The sequence below is a fragment of the Miscanthus floridulus genome, chromosome 8 (genome assembly GCF_019320115.1).
Source record: "Miscanthus floridulus cultivar M001 chromosome 8, ASM1932011v1, whole genome shotgun sequence".
NCBI lineage: Eukaryota > Viridiplantae > Streptophyta > Magnoliopsida > Poales > Poaceae > Miscanthus > Miscanthus floridulus.
In genome coordinates this window covers 42,102,759-42,122,458 of record NC_089587.1, presented here as the reverse complement: position 1 = coordinate 42,122,458, position 19,700 = coordinate 42,102,759, and the positions used below count along the sequence as shown (strand labels likewise).

The following is a 19,700-nucleotide window of genomic DNA, read 5'->3' as shown; positions in this document are numbered from 1 at the left end:
AAATCCTAAACTGGACATCTTACCCCCTCATCTTTCATAACCATTTAAATTACATCCGTACCCTAGTTAGAACTGTTTTCATCTTTGTTTTTAGTTTTTTTAAAAAAAATCCTAGAATATTTTTGAACCATGAAAAATATCTCTAAATTTCTAAAAATTCTAAGAAAAAAGTCTTTAAAGATAGATGGGATAGGACAAAGAAAAATATTATAGATTGCGACATACAAACCCCAAATAAAAGTATTTAGAACCCGTGAATGTATCTCTAAAAGCTTCCAAAAATTAGATTTATCTCTAGAAAATGAAAAATATAAAAATAAATAAATCCCAAAGCATTCTAATTACTTCGAAACATGTTTTTGAAAACTTCTCACAACAAAAAGACAAGATGCAACTAGATTGGAATATGACACATGGATAGATTACATGCATAGCTTCAAAGTTAGTGAGGTTTACTTATGTAGATATACATAGATGAGCTGAGTGAAATGATATCCGTTTATTTTTTTTTAAATCTATCCGTTTTAAAGTTTGAGAAGGAAAATGAGACAATCACAGTAGTACGTGAGAAAGCCCATTCGAGGTCACAGGCCTAGCACGGCACGGCCCATCATACGTCGACCACAAACCGACAAGATAAGCGCATCCCCATCCCGAATCGGGTGGTTCCCGTTTACCGCGCTAACGGCACCCCAGCTCCAAAACCAAACGCCGTCACTTCCCCCTCGCACTCGCATCGAGATGGCCCTCAAAGCCGCCGTCTCCGTCACCCCGCTGCTGCCGTCGCCTCCCCTCCGCCGTCTCCTGCTCTCCCCCTCTTCCTCTTCTAGCTCCGCGGCGGCTCGCAGGATCGCGAAGGTTTCCGCGGCGATGGCGACGACGGCGGTGCAGCCGGCCGTGGTGGTGGGCGGCGGCCGCGTAGGCCAGGCGCTGCTGTCCATGGGCCCGCCGGGAGGGGACGTCCTCGTGGGCCGCGGCGAGAAGGTGCCCGACGACGCGCCCGGACCGATACTGGTGTGCACGCGCAACGACGACCTCGACGGCGTGCTCGAGGCCACCCCCAAGTCGCGCTGGCGCGGTACGTGCTCTCCAACTCCTCCCACCTCGTCTGCCTGTGCTCTCCCGGCCGATGTGCTTTGGGTGGGCGCTAGCATTTGCTCGTTGGAGTCCGCGTTCGTTCTGTGCCGCTGCTTGTGTGCGATCAGGTCTGTCTATGCGTGTTTTTGCATCGGGCTTGCATTTTAGGCAAACCGTGCCGTGCCTGAAATACTGAACAAATCGAGCTGGATTAGCCAAGCTGTTCTGGTTACTCAGTTCATTTTTTTTTTTTGTATGTACAATCTGCACAACAGGGGTGTGATGTCATGGTTTAGCAGTTGAGCTAGTCCTCATCTAGTAACAAAAAAGAGGTTGGATCCATTTTACAAATGGAAGGTTTAGCAGTTGAGCTAGTGATCATTGATGGATTGGCAAACTCAAGGGAAGTTATGTAACATTTGTTTTGTTTCTAAATTCTAACAGTTAGATCCTATGTGCATCCACTCACAAGTACAATATTTTGGATAGTAAACATTCCAGAAGAGCTTCAGGATGTCATTACACAGAAGCTCGTTTCCTGAAATATGTAAGTTTGGTAAATAATATCTGCCATCAATAGTATGGCTTCACTTCCAGTCACTTTATCAAAAAGTGATCTGCCATGGTTCTATCTTATGCATGCTAACTACAGCATTGTGTACCATTTTTGTGTAGTGTTGTTGCATGTTGGGACTTGTGAGCTAATATTGCAGCAGATTTGGTGTTCTTCCAGAATGGAATGCTGGATCCATGGTTCGAGAGCAAGGGTCTAGTGGACGCAAACCAGGTCTTGGCCTACTTCGCTATATCAAAGCTTGGAGAGCCACCAGTCGATGGGATTACTGATACCAACCCAGAGGGGTTGACTGCTGCATTTGGCAGCTGGGCTCCTGCAGTGGCTGCCCGCCTGCAAAACGGCGGACTTACCTGCAAGGTGAGGTTATGAGCATTTGCTTCAGAAGTTCTGTATTCCGTTCATCCATAAATTTCCCATGTTGTGTTGGCCATTTTCAAATTTTATATTACTTTTGTTGTAAGGTGCAAACAAGATAGATATCTACTCAAAAGAATTGTTTGGGCAGCCCTTGCAAAAGTTTGGACCCTTACGTTGAATTGTGTCAGACAAAACTTAGAATAAATCATGATCCCTTCCCTATGCATTATTTATTTTCATCCTGTAAAAATTTGTTCAACGCATCAAAATGGTTTCTCCCTACTATAAGATGTGAGTAGTAGGGAAATGAATATGTTTATTCTAAAAAATGGGTACCAAAGATAAAGTTTTGAAAAATCATGGTCTGTGCCTATACATTTGCAGGAACCTCCTTATTTCTGCACACTGTATTACATAGCAGGTGCAAGTAATACATTACTTAAATCATGAAAGTTGTGCATTTACTTGTCATAACTGTTAGACAAAGGGGTACGGCAGCCTCTAGGACTGTCGTCTGGTTCCTCTTTCTGGGCCTGTGCGCCCCTGTTGGGCCTAGCGCGCATATGGCTAGGATAGATAAATTGATCTTGATTAGGCAAGTATCACCATTGATTGGTTCTACTTCTGTAAACCTTATGTCATCCTTGCCTATATATGTGTAACATCATATCCTCCATATCAATCTATTATTCCTTGTGCCTAATCCAGATTAAAATAACATTATAATAACCATAATGATGAAAATCATCAAAGTCAGTGAGCTCAGGGAGTTATGGTTCATCACCAAAATTATCTTCTTGCAATAGGAATCAAAATATTAGTAATTAGTAATGTACTGTTTTCATGTTTGTCTATTGATGTTCTCTCTTTTTTTTTGAGAACGTCTATTGATGTTCTCATGTAACGGTCCTTGCACTTACTTTTTTTTTTTGCATGTTCAAGTATTGAATTATGATCATTTGTAGTAATTGTGTATTTGTGCTGCAACCTACCCCATCAGGTGCTTGAAAAGGAAGCCTTTCAGAAGCAGATGCTAGAAAAGTTGATATGGATTTCAGCTTTCATGCTTGTTGGTGCTCGGCATCCAGGGGCTACTGTTGGTGTGGTGGAAAAAGATTACCGATCTGAGGTTTGTTCTGTCATGAATGTTTTACAACCAGTCCAAATCATTGGCTATCTTTCGTCCAATTATCACTGAGAAGCAAGGATCTTTTTTCAAGAGACTGAATTGCACTGTTATCTTGGTAGGTTGCGAGCCTGATAGCTGAATTAACATCGGCTGCGGCTGCAGAGAGAGGGCTCACATTCGGCGAAGGCATAGAGGAGCGGCTTTGTGCTTACTCCAGGGCTGTGGCACACTTCCCTACAGCTGTGAAAGAGGCAAGTCCTACCAATGAGGATCTATTGAGAAGTTAAGCCCGAACATTGTTTTATTCCCTGCTAAATTAAAATATGCTAATTTGAATGGAGCAGTTCAAGTGGAGGAATGGTTGGTTTTACTCCCTCACCGAGAAGGCGCTTGCAGCAGGAAAGCCAGATCCTTGCCCACTACACACAGCTTGGCTCAAGGAGATTAAAGTCCTATAAAATGTTTTCATCTACATGAGCTTCGTTAGAATCACAAAACAGTTGCATGTTACCTATATAGAGAAAATTGCTTGTTCCCTGTATACTTTTTGGTGTCGTGTCAAAACAAAATGCCTGAAAGGTTTGCTGCCATCGGTGTCGAAATGTAAAATCAAACTGGGACTAGACATGTCTTAAACCTTATCATAGAGGCAATGTGGTTCCACCTAACAAGATTTTGAGCCTGTTTGGCATGGCTTATACTCCGTCCGTTTTTTTTTACTTGTCATATTAGCTTTGACCTAAGTCAAATATTTGTATCATTGACCATCGATTTCAAAAAATTTAGATTAGATAGGTTCATGACACGCGATTTGCGTTTTTAGATTCACTATGAGAAATAATTTCATAGTATATAATTCGTATGTTATGAAAGTATAAGAAAATTTTAAAATGAATGGTCAAAGATATGTTTGACTTAGGACGAAGTTAATACGACATGTAAAAAAGAACAGAGGGAGTACTAGCTTTGGCTTCACCACTGTTCATATTCTTGTGCTTAAGAGGTGTGAATATTGTAGCAGGAGTCGGTGAAGAAAACAAATGCCTTCACCGGCTCTTCATTTTGGGTTGATGGGGATTGAGGATGGAGCCAGAGCCGCTCTTCATTTTGAGGCTTTTTTCTATGTACCATTAAAAAAGATGGCCTTTTTCTACGGGCCACTAAAAAGTTCGGACTTACCTAGATGCCATGACACTTTATTTCTTTGCCCTTCAAGCTATTCCGTCCATTTTCGCTGGTAACGGTGTGTAACGGCGAGGAGAAAAGACCGAAGTGTCCTCAGTCTAGGAGGATGAGTGAAATTGCCGTTTGCCATGTGTGCCACTCCCTGACCACGCTAGCTACGATCAACGTCGGACCCCACCGTGGCTTGCCGCGGCACCATCGGCCGGTCTCGCTCTCGGTCTCGCTGCGCGCATGGACCATCCCTGATAGTAAAATAACAAGAGAGCACCCGGCGGGCCATCCCTGCTGCAGGGCCGGGCAGGCTCCCAGATCACACCACCGCCCACACGCCCGTCGTGCTCCTGCGTCTCTCTCATCTAATGGTGCCCATCAACACGAAACTTCTCTGTCAGTGATAAGATACATGCATTAGGAAAGATAGTCACGCACGGACAGAGAGGATCAGTAGAAATGAAGCAGCAGCAAAAATATCAAAGTGAGGATGGACCATGGACGTACGGGATGGCCAAATGGTAGATTGGGAGAGCGGAACAAACCCGTTCGGCTTACCCTATATCCGGCTTATTCGACTCGTTTTTTTAACTGGGACAGTGTTTTTCTCTCACAACAATTCAGCCAGAACAGTGTTTTCAGTCAGTTTCAGCCAAGATTCAGCAAGCTGAACGGAGCCTCTGGATTGACTGCATTTATTAATTTGTTTATTACAAGCAACGCAGCACACAGCAGCACCCTTGCCCTTTTGATTTCTCTGTATCTCTCTTCCTTCCCGGCCATGGCCAGGTGATTAGTCTCTGATCACTCATGGGATTAGGCGTGGCGCGACTGGGGTTACGCTTACGCGTGCGGAAGCAGGCTAGATGCTTTGGAAGCCACGATACCTTTCTTTCTTTGTGTCTGTCTGCCTGCCTGCCTGCGCAACTCTACAAAGCGTGCGTGTGCGTGCTTGCTCGGCGGCGCGAGTCCAAATCACAGCTTTTCGTTTCGCGTCGCTGGTGGTGTGGTGATGGTACTCCCTCTGGGTAGCGTGCCAAATAAATCAAAATTTTAGTGAATCATATTCATATTTATAACTCCAAATTAATCTATTATAAAAATATATTTCATAATTTAAGTTTTTTTTATCTATAACTGTTTAAAGATATAATATAGTAAAACATGATACTATACTAGAATTACATGTTTTACCGGACGGAGGCAGTATCTCACACCTGCATTCTGCTGCCGTTGCTTGTTACATCGACTTGAGATGAGGCTGCTCAGGTCGGGAAGCTTTCCTTTTGGATCTGGAACCTATTGGATGGGACAAAACTGAACGGTAGGGTAATCGATTAATCCTAATTACTGCACCAAATTAACACGTTGCGTGCCATCATCGCAGCCAAAAACCAATGCTTGCCCAACGACTACCTCTGGGTACCCCGCAAATGAGCGACGTGTAGCAAGTTCAGGAGGAATCCTGCGCTTTTTATGCTTGGAATCTTGGCATACGTCGTAGCAAGCATTCTTTTTTCTGAGCAAGTCCTTTCTGCTGAAGCTAGCGTTCGAACGAGATGCTGCGCCGGATATCAGGAAAGGCAAAGAAAGGGCACGGCGGAGGAGTACGTGTAGAGTTTTGAGTGAAGTAGTGTGTACTCCTGTTGCTGTTGGTCTGGTCATTCGTATTCATGTTTGGTCGTCGCGTCAATGATGAGAGGGGCCACTCACTGTTTTCTCGCGTAGTCGCATCGCCCTGCTCGGCTGGACGCCACGGAATCGGCTCCGCAGATGATGGATGGCCAGCAGGTAGCCTCCGGGCCGGAACCAAAAAGGGCTTGTCAGGGAGTGGCACACAGGACAAATGGTAATTTCACTCATCCTCATAGATTGAGGGCACTTCGGTCTTTTCTCCTCGTCGTTACACACCGTTACCAGCGAAAATGGACGGAATGGCTTGAGAGGCAAAGAAATAAAGTGTCATGACACCTAGATAAGTCCAAACTTTTTAGTGGCCTGTAAAAAAAGACTATCTTTTTTAATGGTACACAGAGAAAAGCCTCCTTCATTTTGGTGGATGGGGATTGAGGGCGGAGCCAGAGCCGCTACAGTACGAAACGGCCGGACTAAAGGCTCCCACGTGCCTCCTTCATTTAATGTTGTGTGAACACCGGACTAAAGGCTCCCACGTGCCTGCCTTGACTCTGCCACTAGGACTTGTGAAGGCCGTTGTGTGAACACCGGACTAAAGGCTCCCACGTGCCTTGACTCTGCCACTAGGACTCGTCGACTAAAGCTGTGTTGATTTGGGCTTATTTGGTTTACAAGTTGTATTTTTTCAGTAACGAAAAGTATTTTTCTTTTATATTAAATTAGCTAACGGTACTTTCAGTTATGGTTTATCAGCCAAACAAGCTAAAACGAACAACGCGTTGGTCTGGGTGGTGTCTTGGTTCATCCACTCAGAGCAGATCCATTTATTGCTCGTGTGGACAAGAGCATGAGAACCTTCAGCATCTAGCAATGGCGCTCCGAACAAGGAATCAATCAAGGTTCCTGCAAGCCTTCTTTCTTCTGTTGCTCTGCACATCCACATCCCATGGTACCGAGGAAGAATCAGGCTCACTTCTCCGGTGGAAATCTACGTTGTTGCCGGCCAATGGCGGGGAAGAGCCATTATCCCCTTTGCTCTCATGGCTGGCTACCAAGCCGACGTGCTCCTGGCGTGGCATCATGTGTGACGCTACAGGCCGTGTCGCCGAGCTGAGCCTTCCCGGCGCTGGCCTCCATGGCACGCTCAGACTTAATATTTAATAGTGCATTTTAGCAAAAGAATAGAGCCAAAATTAGTTGTGGTTGTCAAAATACATCGTCAGATCTAAAGACCTGGATCTAAAGGCAACAGAACAAAATGCTTTGATTTTCATCTAAACCCTTGCAAATGATATAATCTTTTTTTGAGTGGAAAGTTATTAAAATTTTGGATTCATTCCCGGCGCTCACCAAGCTTGACCTCCGCAACAACAACATCAGTGGCAGCATCCCGGCAAACATCTCCACCCTGACGTACCTTGACATGTCGCAGAACAGCTTGTCCGGGGAGATACCGGACACCCTACCATTGATGAGGCAAAGGATGAGGTACCTCAACCTGTCCGCCAATGGATTGTACGGTTCGATACCACGGTCGCTTTCCAACATGCGTGACATGCGAGTGTTCGATGTGTCAAGAAACAAGCTCACTGGGGTCATTCCTCCGGATCTGTTCATGAATTGGCCAGAGATCACATCGTTCTACGCACAGAGCAATTCCCTCGCTGGAAGCATCCCTCCAGAGATCAGCAACGCATCCAAACTACAGACCTTGTTTCTCCACCGCAACAACTTATATGGTAAAATCACAGTGGAGATTGGAAGAGTAGCAAGTTTGCAGCGTCTCATGTTGTCATAGAATTCCCTCACTGGACCGATTCCGCATTCAGTAGGAAACCTAACAAGTCTTGTGCTTCTGGGAATCTTCTGCAACAACCTCATTGGGAAAATACCACTAGAAATTGTCAATTTGACGGCACTGGAGTCCCTTGATCTTGACACCAATCAGCTAGAGGGTGAGGTGCCCCAAGCCCTCTCAGCCCTCCAGAGTCTCCGATTCCTCGACATTAGCAACAATAAGTTATCTGGTGTAATACCATACCTCAATACCAGGAAGTTGCTTGCCATCAGCTTAGCAAACAATAGCTTCACTGGAGTATTTCCTATAGTGCTTTGTCAACAGTCGTGTCTTCAAATCTTGGACCTATCAAACAACAAGTTATATGGCAAACTCCCCCGCTGCTTGTGGAACATGCATGATCTACTGTTCATTGATTTGTCAAGCAATGCCTTCTCTGGGAATGTCCAAATGTCAAAGAACTTCAATTTATCACTAGAATCAGTGCACCTAGCGAATAACGGTCTCAATGGAGGATTCCCAAATTTCCTTAAGCGATGCAGAAGGCTGCTGATTCTGGATCTTGGTGAGAACAAGCTTTCTGATACAATTCCTTCATGGATAGGATTTAGCAATCCCTTGCTAAGGGTGCTCATATTACGGTCAAACATGCTCCATGGGAGTATTCCTTGGCAGCTATCACAGCTCTCTTTCCTCCAGCTGCTTGATCTATCAGGCAACAGTTTTATAGGTTCCATCCCTAGAAATCTCTCCAATCTAACATCCATGATGCAACCAAAATTGGAATTCAACATACCTCTGCAAATCAGCTACCAAATTCTACATCATCTTGTCTTATATATATACACTGAGCGGATCAACATAAACTGGAAGAGGCAATATCATACTTTTGAAGGAGCCATTGCACTTATGACAGGTATTGATTTGTCAAGTAACTATCTCTCTGGTGACATTCCTCCTGAGTTTACAAAGTTTGTGGGTCTCAGGTTCCTAAACCTGTCAAGAAATCATCTATCTGGCGGTATTCCTAAAGACATTGGTAACTTGGTGATTTTGGAGACCCTTGACCTATCTTTGAATGAACTCTCTGGCTCTATTCCTTCAAGCATCTCTGAATTGCTGTCCCTTAATTTGCTAAACCTTTCCAACAACCATCTGTCAGGTGAGATGCCAACAGGTTCTCAACTCCAAACGCTTGTGGACCCGTCAATTTACAGCAACAACTTTGGGCTATGTGGTTTCCCACTGGACATAGCATGTTCAAATGGTTCAAACTCTACAGCAGCACTTATTGGACACAGCCATGCCCATGAGATTGAAGCCCTAATCTGGTATTACTCTGTATTAGCTGGGCTGACATTTGGATTCTGGTTATGGTCTGGGCCACTGCTTCTCTTCAAGTCTTGGAGGGTTGCCATACTCCGCTGTGTTGACCATATACAAGATAGGTCTGCAAAATGGATATTCGCCATCTAATCTCCATTTGATGTGGTACAGAATTGTAAAATAGTTAAAGTCCCGTTTGGAGTGGGAGTGTTAATTTGGCTGGAATGTTTCAGATCCAAATCAAATTTGAATAACATAACTTTCCGGTGAAATGCCCTAACAATATAGTAGTTTTCCCTGTTTTATTTGTTCTCTACTATTCTTCTTCTTTTGCAACACTAATTACGTTTCAAAATCGTGTTAATCTAACATTAGGGGTGTGTTTGGCAGGGATTGGGCTACTCTAATAAACGTTCCTAGAGAGAAACTAATTCTATTTCTCAAGTGAAACTGGTTTTTCTAGCTTCTGTGTTCTAACTTCTAAGAAAATCCGATGAATGTTTCTGATGATGACTAAAATTCCAGAATCGTTTTGCAGTGTTTCTACTGTCTCTCGAAAAAATCTGTTCCGTATGGAGACTCAGATGTGTTTTTTGGGAGAACTATTTTTTGGAGAATCCCTACCGAACACACCCTAGCTCTGGTGAAGCGGTAGTCTCGATTTACCTATCAAATATTTATTGGCCAGCACCAGCATTTTAAATTTGGAAACAACACATCAGTGGTCCCTAAACTTATTCACTAATGTCATTAAGCTCCCTAAACTATCAATTTGATTTTTTATTGATTCATTCGAGGTCCAGATCTCTAATCACTGTTCGTTAGGCTAGTCAGTGTACCAAAGCATCTGTGCTTCGAAAATTCTGCCAGGTTTATTCGTGAACTGGCCAGAGATCACAGTCCCATTCCATGTGCAAGACAGTTCCCATCAGGGAGGTTGGGAGATTGACAAAAATGCAGTATCTGCAACAAGTTGTCAGCATCATCATCCGGAATTTAATTGTCATTTCCTTAGCAAACAATAGCTGTTTGCTGAGCTGAACCAGAGCCAAGAGCTTGAAGCGTTAAAGCTGGTGTTACTCCGTATTAGTTGGGCTGACATTTTTTTTTGGTTATATATGCCAAAAAACACTTGTTATGGTCTGGGCCACTGCTGTTCTTGAGAGTTGAGGCGTTGGAGGATCTTCGTCTTCGGCTGCATCGATCATATATGAGTACATTAATTACGATTTTCAGAAATATGATTTCAGTAGATATGATTTTATATGTAACCACCAAAAGATTTCCAAAAATATAATTTATCTATGATACGATTTTCGTCATATAGACATAGTTTTGGTTCAACCTCACTTTTGTATAGTTACATAAATTTATAGGGTAACAAAATATATACCTCTTGTAGTGTTCCACTCGACGTTAATTGCTCAGTTAACGTTGCATTGTTTTCTTGCCTAAAAAATGTCATTGTTTTTGTTTTCGACCAGACGTGCTGAGCCCATGACCTGCTGGGCTCACGGCCTCGCGCTGAGCTGAGCCTATCTCGCACCACTAAAATTTTGGATACCCTCAGTCCACTTTAATTCATGTATGTTAGTATAAATTGGAGTGAAACTTAAATTAAATTACACTTCAATCTATATCAAGTAGATTGAAGTGAATGCATAAATATCTAAACAAGCCCTCGGATGCCTTGGCTGACACTGTTCATGCCACGGTCGCCTTCGTTGAGCCTTGAGGGTATCGGAGCGATGATGTGCATGTGCACATGTAAACATCCAATAAATAAATAGTCTAATCAAGTTAGAAAACTCGCAATGTAATCATCCAATAAATAGTGCAATCAAGATAGTTCAAATAAATAAGGCACGGATATAAGCAATGAAACACTAAAAAAACGAAGGGGCTTAGGCGTTCCTATATCTGTTTTGAAGCAAAATGATGACTTTGTCCTTTTTTTAAATACTTTGTGATTTTATCCCTACGATTTTCAAATAAAGCGAGACTTTACCCCTACTCTAAAGTTCACCTAACGGTGTTAATTTTTGGATAAAAGGACAACCTTACGCATGCGTTTTTTATCCCTGTTTTATTTTGATATTTGTGTTTTTATCCCTATTTTCATATCATCAATTTGGGAATTCCGATATAGAATTATACAATTCAATCAGTGCAAAACTCAATAATTTTTAGAAAAAATTGACAGCATTTCAACTAACAATCCATAGAAACAAATATTAATATCACACACAACAAATTAATACCACACATACTGCATGACCAGATCTATATAATATGCCATCATACAGTACCACATGTAACCAATATCTGAGCAACAAAACCAAAATCACCCAGGTTGCAATTCTAAACTCTCAGTCTGTATTCCTGTCTTATTCCTCCTTAATTTCCAACACATCAATGTCTAACTGAACCACCAATCAATTGGATGACGTAGACATGAGTCAAATTTAGTAACTAGCAGTCAATTACTCGATTTAGGGATTGGATAGGAAACAATCAAACAAAGAGGAACTACTAGTATCCCATAAACTGAGGGTCTGTTTGGCAGGCTCCTCCCTAGCTTCGGCTCTGGCTTCTCTGGAAGAGCCATGCCAAACATTTTTCTGGAGGAACCGTTTTTAAGTAAAAAGCAGAGGAGTCGGAGCCATTTTTGAGAAGCCAGAAGTCCCTCAGGAGGAGCCGTGCCAAACACCTCTAGATAAGTGAATTGAGTTTGCTCAGGCACCGTTGCTTCAAGGACGGATGCTCCTCGATGATGTTGCACTAGGGGCATCCCCCTTGTTGTTGAGCCCCATGTGCCCTCCTCCGTGGAACAGCTTCTGCGATAGTTTCATAGTTCACGTGCGAGCGATTTTTTTTTTGTGCGTGAGCACCCCTCGCTTCCAGCCTTCTTCTTGTGTGGCCACCAATATCTAGCTCCTTTGTCGTGGGTCTGCAGCCAGCGCGTACGGCAGACAGCACATACGCTCGAAAATGAAAAGACTGAGATGGATGGGAAGAAATAGACGTGGATCCTATTTTAAGGTCTTTAGTTGGACTTTTTAACATGCTATTGTTTTCCTAAAAGCCAAAAGTCAACGAAAGGTGTGAAAAGCCACAACTGCTTTAAACCAAAAGCCATTTTTTTTAAAAAAAACGCATGATTCATTACTTATTAGACATAGCAATCTCGCTGGTCACCAGGTCCTCAACAAATTGAGGTACAAAGCTGATTTTGCTCTAGTACAAAACCCACAACACCTCCTCTCTCGCTTTCATCTGCTTTTGGGCAAAGAAATTACCCATCTGTCACTACTTACGAAGGTACCGGTTCAATTTATTTTCTTCTTTCCCGTCTCCGACCTCTCCCCGTTCGTGAGACCACGCCTCTTTCTTGTCCCTTCTAGCGTCTCTGGCCGGTGGCGGCACTCCTCCCTCTCTCGTGCTCGGCTTCAGCGACCCCCACGCCCCCCCCCCCCTCTCCGGCCCCTCGAGCAGGCACGGCTGTGGCCCCTCGCAGACCTTCCTATCGGCGATTGTGCTCCACCGTGGCCTCGCGCTGGCGGCGTCGCACGCGAGCGTGCGAGCAGCTCCGCCCTTGCTGGAGCTGTGGGTTCACCAGAGCACTGCCTCTCGCCGACCTTCTGCTCTCCATGCAGATCGACAAACCGAGGAAGAAGAAGAAACGCGCAGAAAAATACATTGTGGCTGACAGGTGGGGTCGGCTAACAGGTGAGACCCACTGACCGCTGTTTTTCCAAAAGGTGCAACCATGCGGCTGTGAGGTTCTTTGAAAGCTCAATAGCCAAAGCAGCTTTTTTAAAGCTCATAGCTTACCACAGCTTTTTCAAAAGTTATAGCCCAACCAAATAGAGCTTAAGAGCAGGAGGTTAATACGTGCTCCTATTAAAAAACTGATATACAAACAGTATGTTAATAAATTTTCAAAAAAAAAAAGGAACAGTAATTTAAACCCGGTGGAGTCGATATATTATTTTTTTTTTCGGAGTGGAGGTGGAGTCGATAAAAACACCCGAACCGAACCGGCGGGCGGCGGTTCGCCTGCCTGACCCGTACTCGGGCAAATGTAAGCTTGGCCTCTGGGGATCCAGAACTCGAAAGAAACAGCCCAGACAGCCCACGACCGGCCCAGTCTCATCACAATCGCACGCGCACGTCGCCATCGCCCCGCTGTAACCCTACCCTAGCCGCCCCCGAAGCTTCCCGTACTCGCCCCCATCTGATCGCAATCGGATCCCCGCCGCGGCCGCCTCCCCGGGAGGAGCCCCGGGCCCGACGAGACGGACGCGAGGGTAGACGACGGAGGCGAGGAGGACGACGAGGCGGGGGAGGTGAAGCCCATGCCGGCCGCCGGGGCCCGCCGCTCCACTCGCGTCTTCATGCCCAAGGCGCCCAAGCCTCCGCAATCCCAGGACCAGGCCGACCCCGCCACCCGGGTCCTCCGCTCCGGCAAGCGCCTCGCCGCCGACCGGATCCGCTGGGACGCCAAGGAGCCCGCAGCCTTCCACGTCGACATCAACCACGGGCACAGCCACGGCCAGCAGCACCAAAAGGAGGACTGCCCCAAACCGGTATTGCCACCTCTGACGAAGTCCTTCGGGATCGTGTACAGCAGGAAACGCCGCCGCCGGAGCAACTCCGCCGCTGAGGTCGTCGCTGAGGACGAGGACGGCAGCAGGAGGTTTGGGATAGTGTATACCAGGAGGAAGGGCAAGCGATCGAAGGTCAGCCCTCTCCTTCTCCCGCAAGAGCCAGAGGCCCCCTGTGACCTCGCCGCCGCGATTCCATGCTCCTCCCGGGAGTTTGCGTCAAGAACTGGCTTTTTGGATGCCCATTTCTCGGCCCTGGTAGATGGTGCCGCCACTCACTCTGGGGCTCAGACGCTGATCATCCTTGTTGATACGTCTTGCCCTGGGAGCTCTCACCGGCTCCTTGGCCTTCTTCTACCCATGCTGCGGTGGATGCGCCGCAGTAGGCAGCGGGGAAAGTTCCGGAACCTTGCTACTTTCATCTTGTCTGCTGGTGTAGCTGCTGCGTTTGCATCCCACGGGGTGCACTTTGTCAAGCTCCAGCGCCGGAGTGCTGTAAGCTTTCTACAGCCTTCATCTGCCCTATTTTAGTTTCTGGTATAATTGGTGTAACATTTGTGCTTCTTCCTGCAGTCTGCATTGTTACATAGGCCTCTTGCGCATTGTGGGTGGTGTGCGCTTCATGGTTCCAAGAAATCTGAACCATTGCTGTCAGTCGATTTCTCAGCACTTCCTTCATACTTTTGGAGCTTGCAATATGCCGTAGCTCTTGATTCGATGTATCTGCCAGCTATGATTCGGCACAGCAGGCTGCTGGATGGGGGATCTGAAGAAATCTATCCTCACACTCCTTTGTATTTGGATTCTGGTGCTCAAAGCAGTGGTTTTGCCACTACTGACGTGGGCAGCAATGAACCTTGCAGAGTGGTTCCGAACTACATGCCCCTTGAACAAGTTGCTGGACTAGTGGCACATGGTCTGAGGCTAAAGAAGCATCAAAGGCGGAGGAGAACTATGAGACATCCTCGAAATCAGCGGCGTCTTATAGCTAGGTTACCTGACAATGGAATTGGGATGAAGCACAGCATGGCTGCCACGCAAACAGAATTAAAGCTGCGATCAAGTAGGCAAGAACCTCCTGTGGAGCCTGTCCAACCTAAAGCAACATTAGAAATTTCTCTTGATTTGCTTGAAAACATGGATGAAAGTGATGTTTCGACTCCCATGGGATCAACTAGGAGAAAGAGATCTTTGAAGAGCCCTGTCGAGAGAATGAATGAAAAGCTGGCCTTGGCTGAGGTGAGACAGAACATAGATTCTGTTCACAGCAAAGCAAACCTTCTAAATCTTCAAGCTGATAGGTGCTGGAGGGAAGAGGGTGCTGAAGTTATGCTAGAACTATCAGATACCAATAAGTGGTGTATAGTTGTGAAGATACAAGGTGTTACTAGGTACTCGCTTAAACCTTCAGATATGAGGTCATATGTTGTTAATCGTCATACTCAAGCCTACATGTGGGCAGTTGATGATGCATGGAAGCTTGAGTTCACTGATAAATGGGACTGGCTGTTATTCAAAGAGTTGCATGTTGTGGGCCGTGAGCGTAATTCCCTGGGGAAGACAATCCCAATTCCTGGGGTACATAAAGTTTCTGATGACATGGAAGGGATTGTTACAGATCCTTTCTCACGCCCTGTGCCAGACTATATCAGGACGGTGGATGATGAAGTTGGACGAGCTATCTCAAGGGATTCTTTTTATGACATGGACTCAGAGGATGAACAGTGGCTCATTCACTTGAATCATGCAGATTCCGATCCAAACAGCTCTCAAAGGAATCATATCACTTACGAAAACTTTGAGAGGATAATAAGCATATTTGAAAAGGATGCCTACAACAATCCCCAAGGAAAAAATGATTTGAGTGAGCTTCTTTCCAGATATCCTGCTTTAGGAAAGGATGATAACGTGCATGCTACATATGAATATTGGACAAGTAAGAGGTCCAAGAGAGGTGCACCATTGCTAAGGGTGTTTCAGGTAATTTTGGGGTTTGTCACACCCATTTCCAAGCTCATCACTGCTTTGTTATATCGTTTCCCTTTTCTTCTGTCTAGCCTTGATTATACAATCTACTGATACCAATTACTCCCTCTGTCCCCAAATAAATCAATTCCTAGAATCCGTGCCTTAAGTTTGACTGACTTTATAGAAAAGAGTAACAACATCTATGTCATAGAATGAGCACCTTATGAAAATATATTCTATGGTAAATCTAATGATACTAATTTGATACCATAACTCTGTTTTTTTTTTCAAGAAATTCGGTCAAAGTTTAAAAAGTTTGACTTAAGACAACTCTAGGAATCTATTTATTCAAGGACGGAGGGAGTACCTATTACCAAAGCTTAATTCATTTTACAGCTATGTCCTGTTGTTTTTCTTTTTGTCAAGCTTTCATTCATTGTATTATCTAATCGATACACTGTTTCAATCTTAGGGCGCACCCATAAGGCGAGGACATCTATCACAAAAGTCTGCCATGAAGCGAAAGAGATCTTTCAAGAGACAAAAAAGCCAAGCCGGTCGTGGAAAGCCTGAAGCTTTATTGCTAGGTAATTACTACTGCATAACAAACCCTACTGAGCAATACATTTAAATCTGATAATGTGGAACTTGTTCGGACTACAAAGTAAACAACATTTTTCTCCTTTGTTTGACATTTGAAATCCATAGCATTAAGACCTTGTCATGGACTTCCTTCTTCTCGGGCCAACTTGTTATGCACTTGTCAGTAAAATTTAAGCAATAAGATATGTGCCCTAAATATGATATGTCTACCGACTTTAGATTGCTGAAGTGGTGGCCAGTCTAGTATTTATCACATCACTATGGTTCTACTGAGGTAGAATAATCTTATTTCATTTGTTTGTGCATTATGGTTGACAGACAATGCTGAAGAGGAGGCAGCTTTGCAGAGAGTTGCCCAAGCTGAACGTGCGGCAAAGCAGGCTGTAGAAACAGCTATTCAACTGCGCAACAGAGCCCAGTCTCTCATGACAAACGCAGAGCTGGCTGCATACAAATCCGTCATGGCTCTCAGGATTGCCGAGGCTGCTAGGATATCTGACTCTTCCCGAGATATTGTTTGTACTATCCTCGACTAAAGAAGAATATGGGCTGTTCATTGATTTGTGTGGAGGGCAACGGAAATACTCTTTTTTTTTCTTTGGTTGCATCATCGCCCATGAGATTGGCTTTTGATAAGCTGTGGGGCTATTTTTTCCCCCCGCCTCTCGTGTTGTTAACTTTGTCAAGCCAATTTTGAGGCGAATGCTTGAACTGAAAACTGTAATTTCTTGTATAAATGAAAGTAGCTAGCTAGATTCTGTATCTTATGGGAACAGATGTTCTGTAGAAATGATGAAAGAAAAAGTAAAAAAAAAAATGCATGAGATGAGATGAAGGGAAATCAAGCATCTGTTTGCATCCCTTTTTGTCTACAGTGATATATTTTTCCTATAATGTGTCCATTTTCTCTGTTTTTATCAGTGTGTAGTGTAGTGTCACTTCTCCGAAATTATTTGCTTAATATTTTGTAAAAAATACTTGCCATCGACTATTGTAATTGAGCCATTGAAATTTGTGCCCATAATTATGTAAGTTGTGAGGTAAAGGTAATAGTATTTCTGTTGACCCATCCAATTATTTGCTTAATATTTTGAAAAAAATACTTGCCATCGACTATTGTAATTGAGCCATTGAAATTTGTGCCCATAATTATGCTTATTGACTCAGTTTTCTTTTTCACCTTGGTCCATGTGCTATATTTTGATTTATTTCCACTTCAGTTATCTTCATTTTTGTGTGTATTTGTTGCTGTTTATTTGTTCTACTACTGGTGATGGTGTGTGTAACGCCCTAGCCCGGAAAGACGGCTAAGATCTACTCTACACGTTGAATGGACCACACCTGCTAATTAACTCTCTTGCGTTTTTATCCTCGCTTCGCGTAAAAGATTCGAACCAAAGTTAATAGCCTCCCAGAGCTCAAGTTTTTAGGTTGGTTCAACCCTTCCTCTGGTTCCGTGGTAGTAAGTCTGCTACTACAGTAGCTTCCGTGGTGCAGTAACCGATAACCTGAGCTACAGTAGTTCGATGGCCTAGCCCACCATCAGACCGGCTTTGGTGGGGTCTCACATACACCCACCCTTGAGGACTCAACATCCTCGTCGAGGCCGAACCAAGCTACCTGCCCTTACAGAGCCATGCGCAACCTGTCCGAGCTCCCAAGCCATACGTCCATGAAACCGCGAGAGTTGGCTCTGAATACCATTTGTAACGCCCCAGCCCGGGAAAACGGCTAAGATCCACTCTACACGTTGAATGGACCACGCCTGCTAATTAACTCGCTTGCGCTTTCGTCCTCGCTTCGCGCAAAAAGTTCGAACCGGAGTTCTTCAGCTTTCCAAGACTGAGACCTTTAAGCTGGTTCTGTTGCCTCCTAGGTTCCGATGTGGTACTAATTCCCCTAGCTACAGTGTTCCGTGAAGCTACAATAACTCACATCACCCCTGTCGCTACAGTCCTCGGTCATTCGGCCTAGCCCATCACCAGACCGGCCCAAGGCCCATTAGTGGGGTCTCACATACACCCACCCTTAAGGATTAAACGTCCTTGTCAAGCTCTCAAACTAGCCTACCCAAACGGGATAAATGTCCAGGATCGACTCTCTTGGCCCACGTACATATTCCCAGCTCCCCGGCCTAAGTGCCATGCTCTTGCAGAGCCATGCGCAACCTGTCCAAGCTCCCGAGCCATACATCCGTGAAACCGCGAGAGTTGGCTCTGATACCATTTGTAACGTCCCAGGCCCGGCACACGGCGCAGACCCACTCTACCGAGGGGTGGGCCCCACCTACGTAGCAACCCGCTTACGCTTTCGTCCTCGCTTCGCGTAAAACGGTTAACCGAAGGTTACTACGCGTCCTTGGCCTGGCTATTTAAGCTGGTTCGGCGAACTCTGAACTACCGATACGGTACTAAACTTCCGGTAGCTACAGTGTTCTGTGATGCTACAGTAGCTCACATCACTTGTCGGGCCCAGCTAGGCCCATCAGCGGGGTCTCACATATTCGCTGGAAGATCCTGCACCTGACTTTGCTCGTGTCTGTTGCATCATGGGTCTTTGATCAAACCTTGCTTTTTTCCTTGTTTCTTCACCCAACTGAGAATGCTCATCTTCAAGGACTTAAGTGCGTAGAATGGTATTGTAATAATTATTAGTACCCTCTAGCTATTCTCTGTTGCCAACTTTGTTATGGTTTATTATTTGACAAATCTTGTATCTGTTGGATGATAAATCATAGGCCAGGGTTATTATTTATAGTGCAAAGACCACAGCTCCCAGTTCAAGGTCATGTGTAGGATAATTTTCTTCATGTTTCCTCAGCTACCTAGATGCATAAGCTATCACTCTACCTTTTTGCATTAGAACACACCCCAATCCTGACTTAGAGGCATCACAATATATTACATATTCTTCTCCACTCTTCGGTAAGGCCAATACTGGTGCAGTGGTCAACCTATTCTTTAGTTCTTGGAAACTTTTCTCACAAGCTGATGTCCAAACAAACTCAACTCCTTTTCTTAGCAACTTAGTAAGCGGTGCAGAAATCTAGGAGAACCCTTTTATAAATCTACGGTAGTATCCCGCCAGTCCTAGAAAGCTTCTTATCTCAGTGGGACTAAGTGTGTTCTATATAGTGACCACAAAAGCCTCAAATATATATTCACTCAGAAGGAATTAAACATGAGGCAAAGGAGGTGACTTGAGCTCATAAAGGATTATGACCTCACCATTAACTACCATCCAGGAAAAGCTAATGTGGTTGCGGATGTTCTCAGTAGAAAACACATTTGTAATGCCCTAGGCCCGGCACACGGCGTAGGCCCACTCTACCGAGGAGTGGGCCCCACCTATGTAGCAACCCACTTATGCTTTTGTCCTTGCTTCGCGTAAAATGGTTAACCGAAGGTTACTACGCGTCCTTGGCCTAGCTATTTAAGCTGGTTCGGC

At 44.7% G+C, this 19,700-nt stretch overlaps 2 protein-coding genes and 1 pseudogene across 2 annotated transcripts; all 3 read left to right on the top strand.

The window, feature by feature from the left end:
* The first annotated feature begins 723 nt into the window (after window positions 1–723).
* LOC136471766 (uncharacterized) lies at window positions 724–3,867 on the top strand. The gene is made up of 5 exons (XM_066469521.1): window positions 724–1,078; window positions 1,794–2,011; window positions 3,012–3,140; window positions 3,260–3,391; window positions 3,485–3,867. The coding sequence occupies exons 1-5, from the start codon at window positions 742–744 to the stop codon at window positions 3,596–3,598; spliced, it is 930 nt and encodes a 309-aa protein (XP_066325618.1). The 5' UTR covers window positions 724–741; the 3' UTR covers window positions 3,599–3,867.
* A 2,954-nt stretch (window positions 3,868–6,821) lies between these two features.
* On the top strand, window positions 6,822–9,347 carry LOC136471765 (receptor-like protein EIX2; annotated as a pseudogene).
* A 3,943-nt stretch (window positions 9,348–13,290) lies between these two features.
* On the top strand, window positions 13,291–17,144 carry LOC136471764 (uncharacterized). The gene is made up of 4 exons (XM_066469520.1): window positions 13,291–14,177; window positions 14,256–15,662; window positions 16,123–16,237; window positions 16,572–17,144. Exons 1-4 carry the CDS (start codon window positions 13,434–13,436, stop codon window positions 16,787–16,789), a joined length of 2,484 nt encoding a protein of 827 aa, XP_066325617.1. The 5' UTR covers window positions 13,291–13,433; the 3' UTR covers window positions 16,790–17,144.
* Window positions 17,145–19,700: the final 2,556 nt, after the last annotated feature.